This window comes from Castor canadensis, chromosome 7 (assembly GCF_047511655.1).
Source record: "Castor canadensis chromosome 7, mCasCan1.hap1v2, whole genome shotgun sequence".
NCBI lineage: Eukaryota > Metazoa > Chordata > Mammalia > Rodentia > Castoridae > Castor > Castor canadensis.
This window is the reverse complement of record NC_133392.1, coordinates 158,813,369-158,829,541: the sequence shown is the minus strand read 5'-3', so window position 1 is coordinate 158,829,541 and position 16,173 is coordinate 158,813,369. Positions and strand designations below refer to the sequence as shown.

The 16,173-nt window shown below is 54.3% G+C and overlaps 1 protein-coding gene across 10 annotated transcripts in view; it reads left to right on the top strand.

The window, feature by feature from the left end:
• The window catches only part of Espn (espin), a 30,974-nt gene that overhangs the window by 848 nt on the left and 13,953 nt on the right, over positions 1–16,173 (top strand). For all 10 annotated transcript variants that reach the window (XM_074081491.1, XM_074081490.1, XM_020161891.2 and 7 more), the window contains exons 2-5: positions 2,338–2,531; positions 12,736–12,922; positions 13,044–13,226; positions 13,402–13,533. In XM_074081491.1, coding sequence (XP_073937592.1) covers positions 2,338–2,531; positions 12,736–12,922; positions 13,044–13,226; positions 13,402–13,533 — 696 coding nt within the window. The remainder of the gene's footprint in view (positions 1–2,337; positions 2,532–12,735; positions 12,923–13,043; positions 13,227–13,401; positions 13,534–16,173) is intronic.

The following is a 16,173-nucleotide window of genomic DNA, read 5'->3' as shown; positions in this document are numbered from 1 at the left end:
CCACAGTCCACCCCAGGCTGAGCTGCCCCAGGTTGTGGGGGTGTCTTTCCAGGACCTATGTGAACCCAAGGACAACAGCATCTTTAGGTCTCCCAGCTGCAAACTGTTTCTCAGCCCAGCCTGGGTGTTCTTATCCCCACATACTACATGGTCACTCTGAGAAGTGACCTCTCAGGGAGTCCTGGCTGGTGAGATCAGAGAGTTCTGAGCATAGAGAACAAGCAGTGCAAAGCCCTGAGGTACGCACATTCTTGACCTGCTGAAGAGTGGCAAGGAGTGGGGTGAGGATGGGGAGGCCATGGGACCAGGCCTAGAGGGTCTCCTGGGCTGAGGTAGGAATTTGGATGCTATTCTGGTTGTGGGAGGCAGCCAGAGAGGGGAGGGAGCAGACCTGATTTTCCACCTACAAAGAGCCTCGGGTTAGCTCTAGATAGAAGGGGAGGGGAGGAAGCAGGGGCAACTCTAATCTGGGTTGTTGTAACAATGGCCTGACCCACTCTACCTCCTGCCCTCCAAGGGCAAGCCCTCCCTTCCCATCCTTCCTGGGAGATGTGCAGCCCTTATCTCCTGGCCATCCCTGTTATCAGGGGTTCCTGGTCACATGGCCCATGCCCATGGCCCACTGATCCCTGTGTCCACTGTTGGTCGGAAGCCTCCCTATCCTCCCAGAACCTGGTGTCCAACTGTGGCTGGAAGCCTCCCTATCACTGCAGAGAAGGAGGAGGAAAAAGTGACCTTGTGCCCAGTTTATCAAGTCTGTCCTCCAGCTCCACCAGGCTTGGGTGCCGGGGGTAAGGGGGGCAACCTCCATCCCTGGTCCTGCCTAGCCCAGAGAGATAAGCAACTTAGCATATGGACACAACACATGAGGCTCCTGGGGCCTACACAGTTGGTGGTGCCTCAGTGACAGGCCAGATCCCATGGACCTGTGACTTTCTCCATACCCCCACTGCCACCCAGAAGCCCTGAGCCATTGGGACCCCTTAGAGTTTCAGACCCACAGTCCCCAAGACCAATGGGAAAGGAGGACCTTCTTAAAAGCTGAGACTCTGGACATACTTCACCATGGTCCTGCTCATGTCACCTCTAGCTAGTCCCAGGGGGACAGAACCATACTCTGCATACCCAAAGCACACAGGAGAAGCCTTAATGTCTTCCTCAGCTTCCTGTGGGCCATTTACTGTCTGCCCCATAGTCCTCCCCAACTCCTTGGTGGGACAGTCAGTCTGTTGCCCCCACACCCACAGCCTGACTGATGAATTATGACCTGTGGCCCCTGGTGCCTTTCCTTCCTGAGGGATGCTCAGAGACCTTCCTCAGGGAGTCTGGCCAAATCCTGCTGCCTTGGCCATAGCTGTCCCCACAGTGCCCTCTTCCTGGGTAATGAGGAGCAGAGAGGCCTCATTTCCCTGGTCCCAGTGGACCATGTCCACCTCTCACTGCTGCCCAGCCTCCTCCCCTGGTCCCCCCACCTCTCAGTTGTCCCGTGGTCTTGGGGCTGGGAGGTTGCTCAGTTCTACAACAGCAATGTCAACCTACCTGAATGCAGACTGGACATCTGGATTCTCAGTGATTCTCCCTCCTGCCCAGGAGCAGCCTACAGCCCCTTCCCCAACAGACACACAGAGTGGTGTGCTTGGAGGCAAATCCGGCCCAGAGGTTCTGGGGCATCTGCAGGGGTTGTTGCCCAGCCCCTCCCATGGGCCACCACTAACACACACCTCCACCACTGGCAGGCTGCCCCAGGCCCTCGTCTCCAGTACCCAGGAACTTCCTCCCCCACAGGGCAAGAACACAGCCTGTTCTGAAGGCCAGGGGAGTCTGTAGGAGGGCCAGTGCACCATGGCGGAGGCCTCTGTCCCTCTCATGTGACACCTGGGGAGGGGGAAAGAGGAAAGGCAATGGTTGAATGCAGGGTGCACTCCCCAATTCTGATGCTTCCCACCCTTCCTGAACCTACTCAGTCCAATGATGGATGTACTCACTTGTTCAGGTGTCCCTTGAGTATCAGGGCTATGACCCTGAGCCTAGAAGGGCTCCTGCTGTGACTCAGGGTGCCATGTGCTGGAAGCCCCCTGTATGTAGCCACCTCTCAGATGTGCCCATCAGGCTTCTGAAATTGGTTATGAGCTGAGGGTCAAAGCACAAAGACAGAAACAGGATTCAAATTCCTGGTTTTAGCTTGAACCCAAAACCATGCTGAGCAAGGTATGGCCACTCCCTCAAGGGAGAGCAGAGTGGACAGAGCTGTTCCCTGCCCAGGGAGGCTGGCAGTAGTTTGAGCCAGCATAGGAGCAGGCCTATGTTGTAGGACTTTAATCAGCTGTCTTCCTACAGGACAAAGACAATTCTGGTGCCACAGTCCTGCATCTAGCTGCCCGCTTTGGCCACCCGGAGGTGGTGAACTGGCTGCTGCGTCGTGGCGGTGGGGATCCCACCATGGCCACAGACACAGGTGCCCTGCCTATCCACTATGCTGCCGCCAAAGGAGACTTCTCCTCCCTGAGGCTTCTTGTCGGGCACTACCCTGAGTAAGGAATCTCCTCTTTTATTTTGTGGTGCTGGGGATCTAACCCAGAGCTTTCCTCACTAGGCAAAAGCTCTATCCCTGAGCTATACCCCCAGGCCAGGACCTCCCTCTTAAGCAGGTTCTGGATGGGGCGGTCAGAGCTCTGGGGGATACCTACAGTCCGCCATGCTTGTCCAGCATTCCAGGGGAGTGACTGCTCCAGCAGCCATCCTAGTGGCCAGAGACATCTTGTATCCAAGTGTACAGTTTCTCCCCTTCCTGGGAGCCATTCTGGGAGCCCACAGTCACTTGCTCCAGGCTTCCCAGCCTCCAGCATCCAGCTCACAGCTGGACTTAGGAGGCAGGTCAAGGTCACTAGTTCCCCTCCAGGGTGCCTGCTAGCTGGAGAGGCAGCTAGTTCCAGCTCTGGCCTGTGCTTGTTTATAAGATAGCTCTAAATGACAGGGGTAGGCGCACCCCTAGACTCCTAGTCCACCAGGTGTAGGAGGGGCCACATCAATTACCAAGCAGGTAAGGGGACAGCTGCCCTCCCAGTGCCTCCGCACCTTCTAGTCCCAGAGCTTTAGCCAGGCCATCCAGAGAGCAGCTGTCATTTCTGTAATCCCCTAAATCCATTCCCACCACCATGGGGGAATGGGGCTCTCAAACCACCCCTACCCCCAGGTGGGGTGCTTTAAGAAAGCGGTGGAGTGAGCAGTGGGCTGGGAGCTCCTGGGATAGGCTGGGGCTCACTGAAGAGCAGAGTCACATGGGGGTAGTGGTGTACGGAAGGGAGCCAGGTCTTAGGTACATCAGGGGTGGGGGCAGGAGTCCTAGGGGAGAGCATTCAGCTTCTGTCTGTGGACATGGAATGCCAGTAGCTACCAGGAACCTGAACCCAGGGGGGGCTTGTGGCCAGTGATTCTTATCAGTCTAAGTGGGTGGGGCCAGCCTTGGGAGGAAAGCAGCATTAAGGTGAGAGGGTCTGGCCCACCACTGGTCCATTCCTGAGGGTGCCTCTGCCACTGGCCACCAGGGAGCAGGCTGGAGCTGGCAGCCTCTTGGGCCCATGTACACTGATGTGAACATAGGACAGCCCTAAAACCCAGCAGGCAAGTCTCCAGTTGTCCCCTTGGCCCAGGACAGGCAGGCTGAGCCTAGTTTTGCCCTCTTGGATTGGCTTCTCTGCCTGGTTGTGGGACAGCCAGCAGGTGCTCACCTGGGGTGTGGTTCTCCAGACAAGCAAAGGTTTGGGTCATGTCTGAGTCAGTGGGATTTAAAGTAGGGAGGCCTCAAAGACCCTGGAGTGCAGGGTCCTGCCAGGCTCCATTGGCAACCCTGGGAGACTTTGGCTCAGAGTTCTGTTAGACCCTCCAGGTTGGGGACTGGGAGTTGTGCCTATGGCATGTCCTGGGCCCCATGGCTGTGGTTCTGATGAGCCTGTCTTACTCTACACAAAAAGTCCTAAGGTGTGTTTGGGGTGTGGGGAGAGGTCATGCAGTAAGGAAGCATTCTCACACTGCCAGCCTGCCTGTCATACCCATTGTGCCTATGGGGCCAGGCTGAATGACAAGACCAATAGAGTCCCGCTGTTTGAATCAAGAGGGCTCCTAGCCTGTCCCTGCAAGTGACGATGAGGATCACTGGGCCCTGGGCTTTCCTCACCAAGAAGCCGGGGCCTGGGATAAACCTGAACATTCTGTGGGTTGGAGCCCAGACCCTCCGTGGGCTTGGGAAGACTTGGGCTGTGCTGAGGCTCTCCAGGCTTAGGGACCCTGACCCTTTCCCAGGGTGTGTCAGGTGCTGAGCGTGGTTGCATCCTGGTGGTGCCAACTCTGTGGCCAGATGGCCTGGCTGGTGAGCTATGAGACCCCCAGGGACCACCATGAATCTGAGAGAGGAAGACAGAGGGTTTGGGCTCCATTCCCTGCAGTGGTGTGGAACCTGGCTGATAAGGAAGTGTCTTTGTGTGGTTGCCAGGCTGGACTCAGGCAGGAGGGGAGCTGGGGGCTGGTGTGCCCACTTAGCATTCCTGCCTTGAGGGTGGAGACTCCTGCTCCCCAGGGCTTGTGGACAACAGGGCCAGAAGCTGGGAAAGGCAGAGACTGGGCTGCCTCAGGCTACAGGGTCCATCAGAGGACACAGGAGTCCCTTTTCTGGTGCTTGTGGCTTCATGCTCTCGTGAGTCTCCCAGGCCTGCTGTGAAGCTCTATGAATTATTCACAAGGGCTCAGCTCTCTCCCTGGTGAGCTGGTGAGGGAGGAAGGGTGCCCATGCCTACCGGTGGGAAACTTGATCCTGTCCAGGGAGGCTATGGGTGACCATGGGCCATGGCAGTGACAAGTTGCAGAGGAGCTGGAGGGTTGGACAGCCTTGGGGGAGGACCCAACTAATGCCAGGGCTATGCCTTGGGGTGTTACAAAGGGCTGGCCATTTCAGGAACACCCTGCACCCATTCCCCCTGTCTCTAGTTCACTGAGCCAAATCTTCCCAGCAGAGGGCTTGCCACAGTGACCTCTGGGCTGCTGTCCCTGGAGAAACCCTCCCTCTGAGCCTCTTGCAGAAAGGACTGGGGGTTTCCTAAGCTTGTTGGCATGGAAGCTGGCAGGAGTTGGACTGGGGCTCTCCCAAGCTGTGGGTCTAAAGGAGATGGAGTCAGGTGGCTGACCCTCTTTGGCAGGAACCCAGGTGGCTGGTGACAGTGATCAAATAGTCTGGGTCCCCAGCTGGGGCTGACTGAGAAAGGACAAAAAACAGGCATCACTTACAACCTCACCCAGAAGGATCTTCAGACCCAGGAACTGCCTCCTGATTGCTCTACATCCCCATGGCTGCTTCTCACTGTCAGGGGGCCTAAACTGCTGGATGGGAGCCTGGGCTCAGTGCAGACTTCAAGGCCTGAACTTTGAGGCTAGGGAGACCAGGGAGGCTCTGGGCTTGGGCTTTGCCAATCAAAACAAGCTGGAAGACCAGCTGGCCCAAAGATTTTGATCAACTCCATCCCTCCAGGGTTGCCCCATCCCTGGAACTGGGCAGGAATTGGAAGTGCCCTGGCCAGGAATCAGTGTAAACCCCAAAAACCTCCTACCTGCTGAGTGCCAACTGGGAGCCTGGCACCAGGTAGCATCATCTGAGCCTTACAACCACACTAGACAATAACTCTCTAAGGAGGCCATTTTACAGGTTGGTTTGTTCTGCTAATAATTATCGAGTGTCTACTATGTGCTGGGTAATATTCTAAGTTCCAGGGATACATTGGTGAACCCGGCAGATGTCCCTGCCTCTCATAGAGCTGACAGACAGAGACATGATGTCTCAGAGAAGCTGACTGGCCAGCTGGTCACCACTGGTTTTCTGTGTGGCCTTGCACACCCCCCACCCCTTTGGGTCTGTATCCTACTCCTGGTCCAAGCCCTAATCTCTCAGAGCCTTTCAAGTTTTCTGGGAACTTCCCTTTTTTCCTTCTGGAGTACAAAGCTAAATCATGGAGATTTATGCTCCTGAAGTTCAGCTGCACATGATGGGTTCAGACAGCCCCTGAAGGGGCAGCAGGGCTTCTCGGGAAGCTCTAGCCACTGACCCCTTGAGAACCCCAGGGCCCATGGCTCAGCTCACCCCCTGAGAAGGCTGGAGCTTCTACCTGGGCTGGGAGGCTGCCCTCTACCTGCTGGGCATCTGTTAGACCATAGATAGCAGGGGCTCCTTCATTTGTAATCACCGCCCCCAGGTCTACCCTAGGTATTTGACAGGTGATCTGGGCAGCAGGGTCTGGGGGCAAGGCCTGTGCTGCCATGTCCAAACTGGGGAAGGTGACAAGACCCTTGTCCTTCTGACCCAGGTGGAGGCTCTGAGGAAAGAGAAGGTTGGTGGAGTCAGGGAAGCCCTTGTCATTGGGGAGAGGGGCCATTCCTCCTGCTTCTGCCATAGCTCCTGGCCCCAGCCTGTTGTCTAACTGGGGATGGAGCAGCAGCTACAGATGGGTCTCCCCATCCCCATCCAAGACCTTACCCATTCAATTCTGTCTACAATCTTTGAAAATGCAAGTCAGACCATTTGGCTATCCATGGGCTCCTGATGCAGTGACAAGGAAGGCTACCTCCTTATGGCCCTCCCTTCTGGCTCTAGTCTGCTGTTACCTCCTCTGTCCTCCTCTCACCTGCTGCTGCCCCCTGGCCTTATTTTATATTATATTATATTATTATTATTATTTTGCAGTACTTGAATTCAGGGCTGGGCAGGCGCTCTATACCACTTGAGCCATTCAGCCAAACCCCAGTATAACCTCCCTGGCCTCTTTGCTGCCCCTCCTACAGGCTAGTGCCCTCCAGTTTTGCACAAGCATTCTCTCTGCCTGGACCTCCTCCCAGAGCTGCAGCTGTTCCCTGCTCTCCTTCAGCTTTTGCTCAGATCTCACCTCTCAGCAAGGCTAGTTTGCCTGTTCAGACTATAAGCCATCCCCACAACACACTCAATCCTCCCTGCCTTATTTTCCCTGTCAGCATTATCGTTAGCCGGCATTGCACTCTGGGTGCCTGGTGTGTTCTTACTGTCTATCCCGCTGACTAATGAGGCCGGAGTCTTCGTCTTCCTCACTCTGTGTGCCCAGGGCCTGACTTGCACTGAACTTTTGCTGAATGAATGAGGAGTTTGGAATCCCCAGGTCTTCTCCGGCTCTGCTTACAATTCACTGTACGTGACCTTGATGAAACTCTGTTTCTGGGCCTCCCTGTGCCCATCTGGCAAATGGACCCATTCTACCCTACCAGGCTGAGGCCATGGTGAGCACATAGCTCCTGGCTTGGCTGTCCCTTCTCCCTCACTTACACATTTACTCATTCAACAAATAGCTGAGCTATCTGTCCAGCCCATCAGCACTGGGGATACAGCATTCCTGGCTTTGGAGGAACTCACAGGGACAAACAAGGAGACAGAGCCAGAGCCTATGTCCATACTCCATTCAGACACACATGTTTATTGGTTGGAGGGCTGGCTGTCCCAGAAGAGGGGCCTGTCCTGCATGAGGCACCCTGTGATGTGTGGCTATGTATCTGTGGAATGAATTAAATAAAGGAACAGGATGATTCAGGAGTGACAAACGCTATGCAGTTAAAGAGGGCCATTTGGTAGGAAGCAGGGAAAGGGGTTTGTTCTTAAAATTGAGGTCCGGGAAGTCCTCTGAAGAAGAACTGAGCATGGATGCCTGAGTAAGAAGGCATCAGCCACATAGGGCTCTGTGGTGAGAACAGGGCCATGGCCCGGGCTGGTCCAATTTGGCTAAATTAAGGGCCAGAAGCCAGGTGACTGTGGCTCATGCCTGTAATCCCAGCTACTCAGGAGGCAGATATCAGGAGGATCACGGTTCGAAGCCAGCCCAGGCAAATAGTTTGAGAGACCCTATCTCCAAACATACCCACCCCAAAACAGGGCTGGCAGAGTGGCTCAAGTGTTAGAGCGCCTGCCTAGCAAGCATGAGGCCCTGAGTTCAAAACCCAGTGCTGCCAAATAAATAAGTACATAAATAAATTGAGGACCAGAAGGAAGGTCTGGGAAGCTAGGAGGAGCAAGTTTGGCTTCTGGAAATAACCTCACTGATGGAAAGGGTGTCAGCAGATTGTTCTAGAACCTTCCTCAAGCAGGGCTGTGTTTCCCTCCTCCCCAGGCCAGGCTTTTAACATAGCAGGTGTGATTGGCAGACACCTTGTAGGTATCAGCCCCTTCCTGGCCTCCCTCCAAGCAGAAGTTGCTGGCAGCCAGTGAGGGCTCCCTGGAAATGCCACTTTTTGTCTACAGCCTCATTCTGCAGAGGGGATCCATCACTCCCATCTCTTGTGGGGGTGTTAACAGGAAGCTGGAACAAATTTGGATAGAGATTTCCAACAAATCCTTATAAGAATTCCATGTTTCTTTTGTGCAGTCAGAGGCTGACTTGCTTAATAGCTACAGTTTATCCTTATCTTTTTTCCCAAGAGAAAGAAAAACAAACAAACAAATAAACAACAACAAAAAAACCCCACATGCTTGATGTGACCATTGCCAGGGAGATTCTCACCTATAAGGAGGGCTTGGTCAGGGACCTTCAACAACCCCAGAGTTTGGGATCAAGAAGGAAGGTGAGTAGCTGGATGTGGTGGTGCCTGTCTGTAATCCCAGCACTCAGAAGACTGAGGCAGGAGAATTGTGAGTTTGAGGGCAGCCTAGGCTACATAACAAAGCTGTATCTCCAAAAACAAAAAAGAAGGGGGAGAAGGAAGGAGAGGAAGGTGGGGGCTAGAGGATGTAGCTCAGTGGCCTAGTATGCATGAAGCATTGGACTCAATCTCCAACACCACGAAAAGGGGAAAAAAAAAAACCCAGGAGGGTAGCATTGTAACCTTTACCAAGGTGACTGAAATGAGAGGGGAGAAAAATTAAGGGCTCTGCTTTCGGCAAATAAACTTTGAGAAGTCTGTTCTAAGCACAAATGGACCAGAAAGCCAGAGGAGCCAGAAGACCGCCAGGTGGTACCGAGAAGCAATGATGCTGAAACCTGTGGACGGGCAGGGGATGTGGGACCAAGATATGGCAGTGGCTGGGGAATCCAGGCCTTCTCTACCCTCAGGGGACACCTTCGACTTCCCATGCTGCTCTACTCTTTGCTTACACGAGACCATGGAGAGGCAGGACAATGATGGTGCCCATTTGTCATGAGAGGAACTGAGGCTGGAGAGGGTAAAGGCTGTGTCTGTAACAGTGAGTTACAGAATGGAGTGGTGAGTGGACGCTGGGCACAGGGCAAGGGCTCAGTACAGGAACATTTTCCTGTGGCTGTTGCTGTGCTTGGGACAGGAATTGTTGTACTAGAGGTAGACCAGGCAGAGATCTGGAGGCCTCTAGGTGGTGTTCCCCCACAGCAGCAATGACACCCAGCCTGAACCATGCTTGGTCACTAGTTTCTCCTACTTCCAAGGTATATGGACCATAATGGATGGGTCTGAGAATGCAAAGAGGTAAGAAGTGACTCTGTGGCACAGCAGGAGGTGTGGGACTCACACCAGGTCCTCATAAAAAGACAGCCTTCCTGGAGCCCCTTCATATCTTAGCCCCGTGTAGAACTAAGCTCATTGGCAAACAGGCTCCTGAGTTCCCAGCAGTGAGTGCTGCAGAGAAGGGCAGGGGTCTGCCTGTGCAGAAGGAATAGGCTGAGAGAGTGGCTCAAGCAGTAGAACACCCGTTAGCAAGTGTGAGACCCTGAGTTCAAACCCCAGCATCATAAACAAAACAAAACAAAAAACAGGAAGACAGACAGACAGACACCTGGAGATGTGTGGACACAGCATAGTTGGAGTCACAAGCAGGCTCTGAGGTTCAGAGAACCCAGGATCACACTAAGACTCCACTTACTTTGTGATCTTAGCCCTCTGCCCAGTCTCCTCATCTGTAAAAGGGGAGCAATGCTAACATTTGGCCATTACGAGAGATGAGAGAAAGTATGTATCATGCTTACCAGTGATCATTCAACAAACAGCAGCTGCTGTCACTACTTTTTTGGTGGTACTGGGGTTTGAACTCAGCTTTGCACTTGCTAGGCAGGTGCTCTACCATTTGAGCCATGCTTCCAGCCCTTTTATCTGTGATTACTCTTTTTTTTTCTTTTTTTGTGTGATTACTTTTTGAGATAGGATCTCACTTTTTTTTTTTTTTTGGCCTGGGCTGACATTGAACCACAATTCTCCTGACCTCAGCCTCCCAGTAAGTGGGATTACAGGCGTGAACCACTGGTGGCTAGCTTCATTATTCTTTTTATATTATTCATTCATCTCTCTAGTGATTGAAGTTCTATTTTGTTCCTTCTGCATATCTGTACTTTTGTGATTTTCTCCAGTGAGTTGCAGAGAGCCCAACTTTCCTCTTGCCTCCAGGCCAAGCAAGAAGAGGACAAGGCTGGGTCCCATGCTCCACCATAGTCCATCAGATCTGCCTTGGGGTCTCCCAAACAGGGGATTCCAACTGCAGAACAAGGGTCATGAGTGCAGAGGCTGAAAAACTGATAATAATGTGGACCTTAACTGACTGCCAGGAGTGTCTGGGAGTGGCAGCCAGTGGGCTGGCACGGGGCTGTGGTGCCATTCCTTAGACTGGCTGTGCACCCCTGGGTAATGACTGCCTGCTAGATAGGAGGTGCTGGGAGAACAGAGTTCCACACATATCTGCCCCTTGTGTACACTGCCTTGGTCCCTCCCAAGAGAGAAACCTGCAGGCCCTGGGGGGGTGGCCCCCTCTGGCCTCCAACCCCAGGACCCCAGGACTAACCGTGCCTTGGTTACGGGGTGAATAATTCAGGCCTCTGAGTGTTGGTCATGAAATATTCAACAGGCTGTTCCTGACGTACAAGACTGAGTGTGTGTGGGGGCCACACTGGGGCACGGGTGTGGAGGCTAGGGCAGCAAGCCAGCCTGTCTCCGGGAGGCAGGTGGCTGGGCTTTCTGCCTACAGGGCACTGTGTATGCAGGACCCACTCTGCCGTGGTTGTTATTGTTGTCGTGCTGGAGATCAAACACAGGGCCTTGCACATGCTAAACAAGCACCCTACCACTGAGGTACACCCCCAAGTCATCTAGTCTGCTCTTGACATGGGCAGGGTGCTGAAGGATAGCCAGGCCTGGCACCTGCTCCCCCAGACTCGTAAAGTGTCAGGCTTAGTATCAGTCCAGCAAATGGAAGGCCTGTGTTGAGGAAAGAGCTGCCCATTTCAAGGAGGAAGGAGAAATCAGAAAGTTGGCAGGTACCCAGAGAGACTGCAGATGGCCAGAGGGACTTCAGGGGCAAGGAAATGGTTAGAAAACCAGAGCTTTTGGGACAGGGAGAAGTCCTCTGGGAGGCTGTGTGTGAGAGGGAAGAGAGGGCATACATAACTGGGTCAGAAGAAATCTAAGTCATGTTGGGGTGACAGGAGGGTGGGTGAATGGCAGGTGGAGGAGGAGGGATGGCCCAGTGGACAGACTGGCAATTGGATGAGTGAGGGCTTGTGGGTGAGTATAACCAGTGTGACTGGCATTGTGGATGTTTTACTAGGGAGAGACAGACAGTGGGGTGAGGATGTGAATTGCATTCCTGGGTCCTGAGGAAGCAGGCTTGAGCTTCTAGACTTGAAGGGGCAGGTAGTGGGCAGCTCTTGGTGGAGTTAGATTGTGGCTCCATCTTGTGCCCCACTGTGGTAACTGCACTCTGGGCTGTCCACACTCATCAGCCTAGTGGCCAGGCCAGCCTTGGTTTTTCCCAGCAGCACCCATGGAGCTCCCCTCTGTTCCTCAGTTAGGACCTCTCCAGACTGGGGGTGGGGGGAACAAGGATGAAGGGCAGTGACAGCTGATGGCCAAGCCTGATGCATCCCCCATGCTGCTTACCAGCTGTGTGACTTTGCAACACATAGGCCCTATACAACTAGGCCTTAGCCTTGGTTGCCCTTCTTTAAGAAGAATCTGCCTAGTACCCCTGTACCCAGATGTGGTCATTCCATAAGGTCGCCATATTAACAAGAACAGCAACAAAACCCAGGGTGTCCAATTAATTTGAATTTTGAGTTAATAATGTTTTGGTATTAAGTATCTCATGTAATATTTGGTGTATGCTAAAACATTATTTGATGTTTATCGGAAATTCAGACTGAACTCAGTATCCTGGAAACCCTCCCACCCTGCCCTCTGGGAACTTAGTCTTCTTGTGGGGTGGGGCAGGCCAAAAGCAATTATGGCTAACCAAGCATGACAGGTCATCCACAGAGCTGATCCAGGGCAGAAGGGGACACAGAGGCAGGCAAGACCTTCTTTGTCCAGGGAAATCAGGGCAGGCCTCATGGAGAAGGAATCTGTCCTGAGTGTTAAAGGAGGATGGAAGGGCATTCCAGATGGAGAGTACCATGAAAAAGGCACAGATGTCAGACAGCAAGTTTGGGGGGCTCACGGTGACGGTGAGTGTGGCTGAAAAGGTAGGAGAGACCAGGTCACCATGTCCTTATAGACGATGGTAAAAGGGTGGGTCTGTTTACTGAGAACAAGAAGTACTCAGACAGACGCTTTATAGAAAAGCTGCTGGAGGTGGGGGAGGATGGCACAGGACTGAACCCAGAGGGAGTCAGGGACGGCCAGTGACAAGGCCCTCTCCAACCCACTCTTCCAACCCTCCAGTGGAAGGAAACTTTGGAGGGTGACAGGCACCTAGAACCCACGATGGGTGTTGCGCATTCGCAGGGGAGTGAATGCCCAAACCAAGAACGGTGCCACGCCCCTGTACCTGGCGTGCCAGGAGGGCCACCTGGAGGTGACGCAGTACCTGGTGCAGGAGTGCGGCGCGGACCCGCACGCGCGCGCCCACGACGGCATGACTCCGCTGCACGCCGCAGCGCAGATGGGCCACAGCTCGGTGATCGTGTGGCTGGTGAGCTGGGATCAGGGTGGGCCCGGGCCAGGGAGGGGGCCGAGCCGGCATGTGGCCCAGGCGGGACCTGGAGGGGCCTGGCGCACAGCCTAGGCCCTTTTCCCCGCCCCTTCTCATCTAGGTGAGCTGCACCGACGTGAGCCTATCAGAGCAGGACAAAGACGGCGCCACGGCCATGCACTTCGCAGCGAGCCGCGGCCACGCCAAAGTGCTCAGCTGGCTCCTGCTGCACGGCGGCGAGATCTCGGCCGACCTGTGGGGCGGGACCCCGCTGCACGACGCTGCGGAGAATGGGGAGCTGGAGGTCAGGGCTGACCAGGAGGGGAGGGGGCTAGGGGGTGTGGCCTCGAGGGCTTGATACGGGGCGGGGCCCGGGGGCGGAGCGCGGGCGCCCTCTGCTGGCGCCACGCTCTCTGCACAGCCGGTCCAAGACGCGGGGGTCCAGCTCACAGCCTGGTCCTCACTGCTTGCTGGGGCAGTGCTGCCAGATCCTGGTAGTGAACGGCGCGGAGCTGGACGTCCGCGACCGTGACGGGTACACGGCTGCCGACCTGTCGGATTACAACGGCCACAGACGCTGCACCCGCTACCTGCGCACCGTGGAGAACCTGGTATGACCCCCTTCTCCGTTATCACATCACATCTCACCCCCTCTACCCCTGGGGTAGGTGTCTTATCCTTTTTACCAAGAAGGAAGTTGAGGTTCAGGGCGTCAAGCCCCCTGCCCGAGGTGACACAAGAGGTCGGTGTCGTTGACCACTACCCTGCAATTGAACTCTCAGCTCAGGACCTCTGCCACTGGGGAGTGAGGGAGAAGAGGAGAACAGGTGGAGGGAAGGAGGACAGGGAGGACCAGAGTCATCCTGATAAAGTGTAAGGTTGGGAGAGGGCAGGAAGGCAATGGGGCCCAGCCAAGTTCCTCGGCCTGCCAGCATGTGTTACCCGATTTAACTTATGGCCACCACTCTCTGAGGTAGGGAATACTAGCGCCTCCCATTTCACATATGAGTAAACTGAGTCTCTGGGAGACCAAGGTCACACAGCCAGTAAGTAGTGGAGCTCAATGGCCTAGCCTATCTAAGAGCTGCCTCCTGCCCCCCTATTGGTAGTTGAACTTAGGGCCTCAAGCAAGTAGTCTACTACTGAACTATACCTCCAATGCCTGCCGCCTTTTTTTTAAATTTTGGGACTGAATCTTGATAAATTGCCCAGACTGTCGTTGACATTGTGATCTTTCTACGTCACCCTCCCAAGTGGCTGGGATTACAGATATGCACCACACTGTCAGGCATGAGTTCACCCTCTTGATCACTACACTACCCATTTGCTCACTTAATAGTTAATTCATGCTGGGTGCAGGTGGCTCACGCCTGTAATCCTAGCTACTCAGGAGGCAGAGATCAGGAGGATCGTGGTTCGAAGCCAGCCTGGGCAAATACTTCTCAAGACCCTATCTCAAAAAAAACTCATCACAGAAAAGGGATGGTGGAGTGGCTCAAGGTGTATGCCCTGAGTTCAAACCCCAGTAATGAAAAAAAAAAGTTAATTCATAACTGGAAACCTATGTGAGTCTTGTAAATTATTTTATTATTGTTACATAGCTGTGAAGTGACTCACTGGGCCTTGGACTCAGGTTTGCAGATGTGGGTGTCTCTGAGTCCAAGGCTCCACCCCACCTGGCACAATGCCTGCTTTGGGCAGTGGAGGAGGAAGAGGGTAGACCTCACAGGCACTCCCAGAAGGATGCTGACCAGCTCCTTATAGCCTGGCTATAAGAAGGGCTTCCAAATGAAGCCTGGAGGAAATAAAGCAGATGGCCTCTACCCATCTGCTAATACATGGGGATGACCTAAATTATGGAGACTGCAAGGCCCAAGGATCAGAGACTGCAGATAGACTACAGGATGAACTGCCTCCCAAAGAGTGTGGGTGGCCCAACAGGTGGTGAGCACTCTGTCACTGGGGCATATAGCAGGGGTGGGTGCTACTAAGGCTCTTTCTGCATCTTCCAACTGAGAGAGGGTGTCTCTGTTGTGGGGCTAGGGGGCAGCACCAGAGCCAAGAGCCCTCCTGAGAGCCTGCCAGGCTGCAGCCATGCAGCAGTAAGTAAGCACCATTGACTGAATTGTGACTCTGCATGCCCTGTCCAGGGCTTTCCAGTGACCTCAACTCATCTTCACAGTAATATTGATAGTTTGCATTTATGGCGTTTGCTAACATGGTGCCACAGCACTTCACTAACTTTTAGAATGTTTTTTTGCCACTCGTGGAGCAAGCAGTACTGTTATTCCCATTTACAGATGGAGAAACTCAGGCACAGAGAGGACAGGCAATGTGTCCAAGGTCACATAGCTAGTAAGTGGGGGAGGGGAAATCTGAAGCCCTTATCCTGGGCTTCAGAGTCTGTGTCCCAACCTCTGTCATTTGTGGTCCATAGAGGTCAAGGCTGGGTGCCCTTTGTGTCCACTATTATCAGCCAAGAAAAGAACACCTTAAGGCTGTCCCCAAGTCATCTTCTGGAACTCCTCTTAGCTCATGGGGTGGTAGGCAGCAGGGCCTGGACTCCCTAAACTGGATGGGGTAGGGAGCAAGACCTGGTCCCCTCACCCAGGCAGGCCCAGCTGTAGCAATGACAGCTCCAAGCCACCAAGGATGCTGGCCCAGAAAAGGCAAACACTCCCAAAGAGCCCCTAATTACGGGGCCAATGAGCGTGGCTGCCAAGCCGTTACCTGGTGCCAGGCTGCCTCCCTCTCCCAGGGGGCCTGTGACACTTCTCAGGCAGGGAGGGGCATAGGGCAGGGAGGAGTAGGTCTGGGGAGGAGGCAGTGGAGTGAGCAGGCTTGCCGGCAGCAGGGACAGCATGGGCAACGTAAGCAGAGCCCCCACCCCAGCCTGCTCCCACCTGGGAGGAGACAAACCTTCCATCAGAGGCATAGACAGTGTGTGGGTGGGGGCGGGGGAGGCAGCCTGATCTGGAGCTGCCCATCCCAGTTCCCTGGGTCACCCAGGCCCCACCCTTTCCCCAAAGGCCCCATCTGGAGGTTGGGGGGTTGGGAAGTCAAGCAAGGAGACAGAGTCTCAGCCAGGGAATGGAGGATGAGTCTTCTTTACCCCTCCCCTAACTTCAGCTGCAGCCCCTGAGCCTCCTCCTCACAGATGCACAGGACCCAAAGCCTTGTGCCCACTGATGAGGAAGGAGAGGCTGGGACACGGCAGTTCTCCCCCTTGGGATGCAGCTCAGGGCCCACAA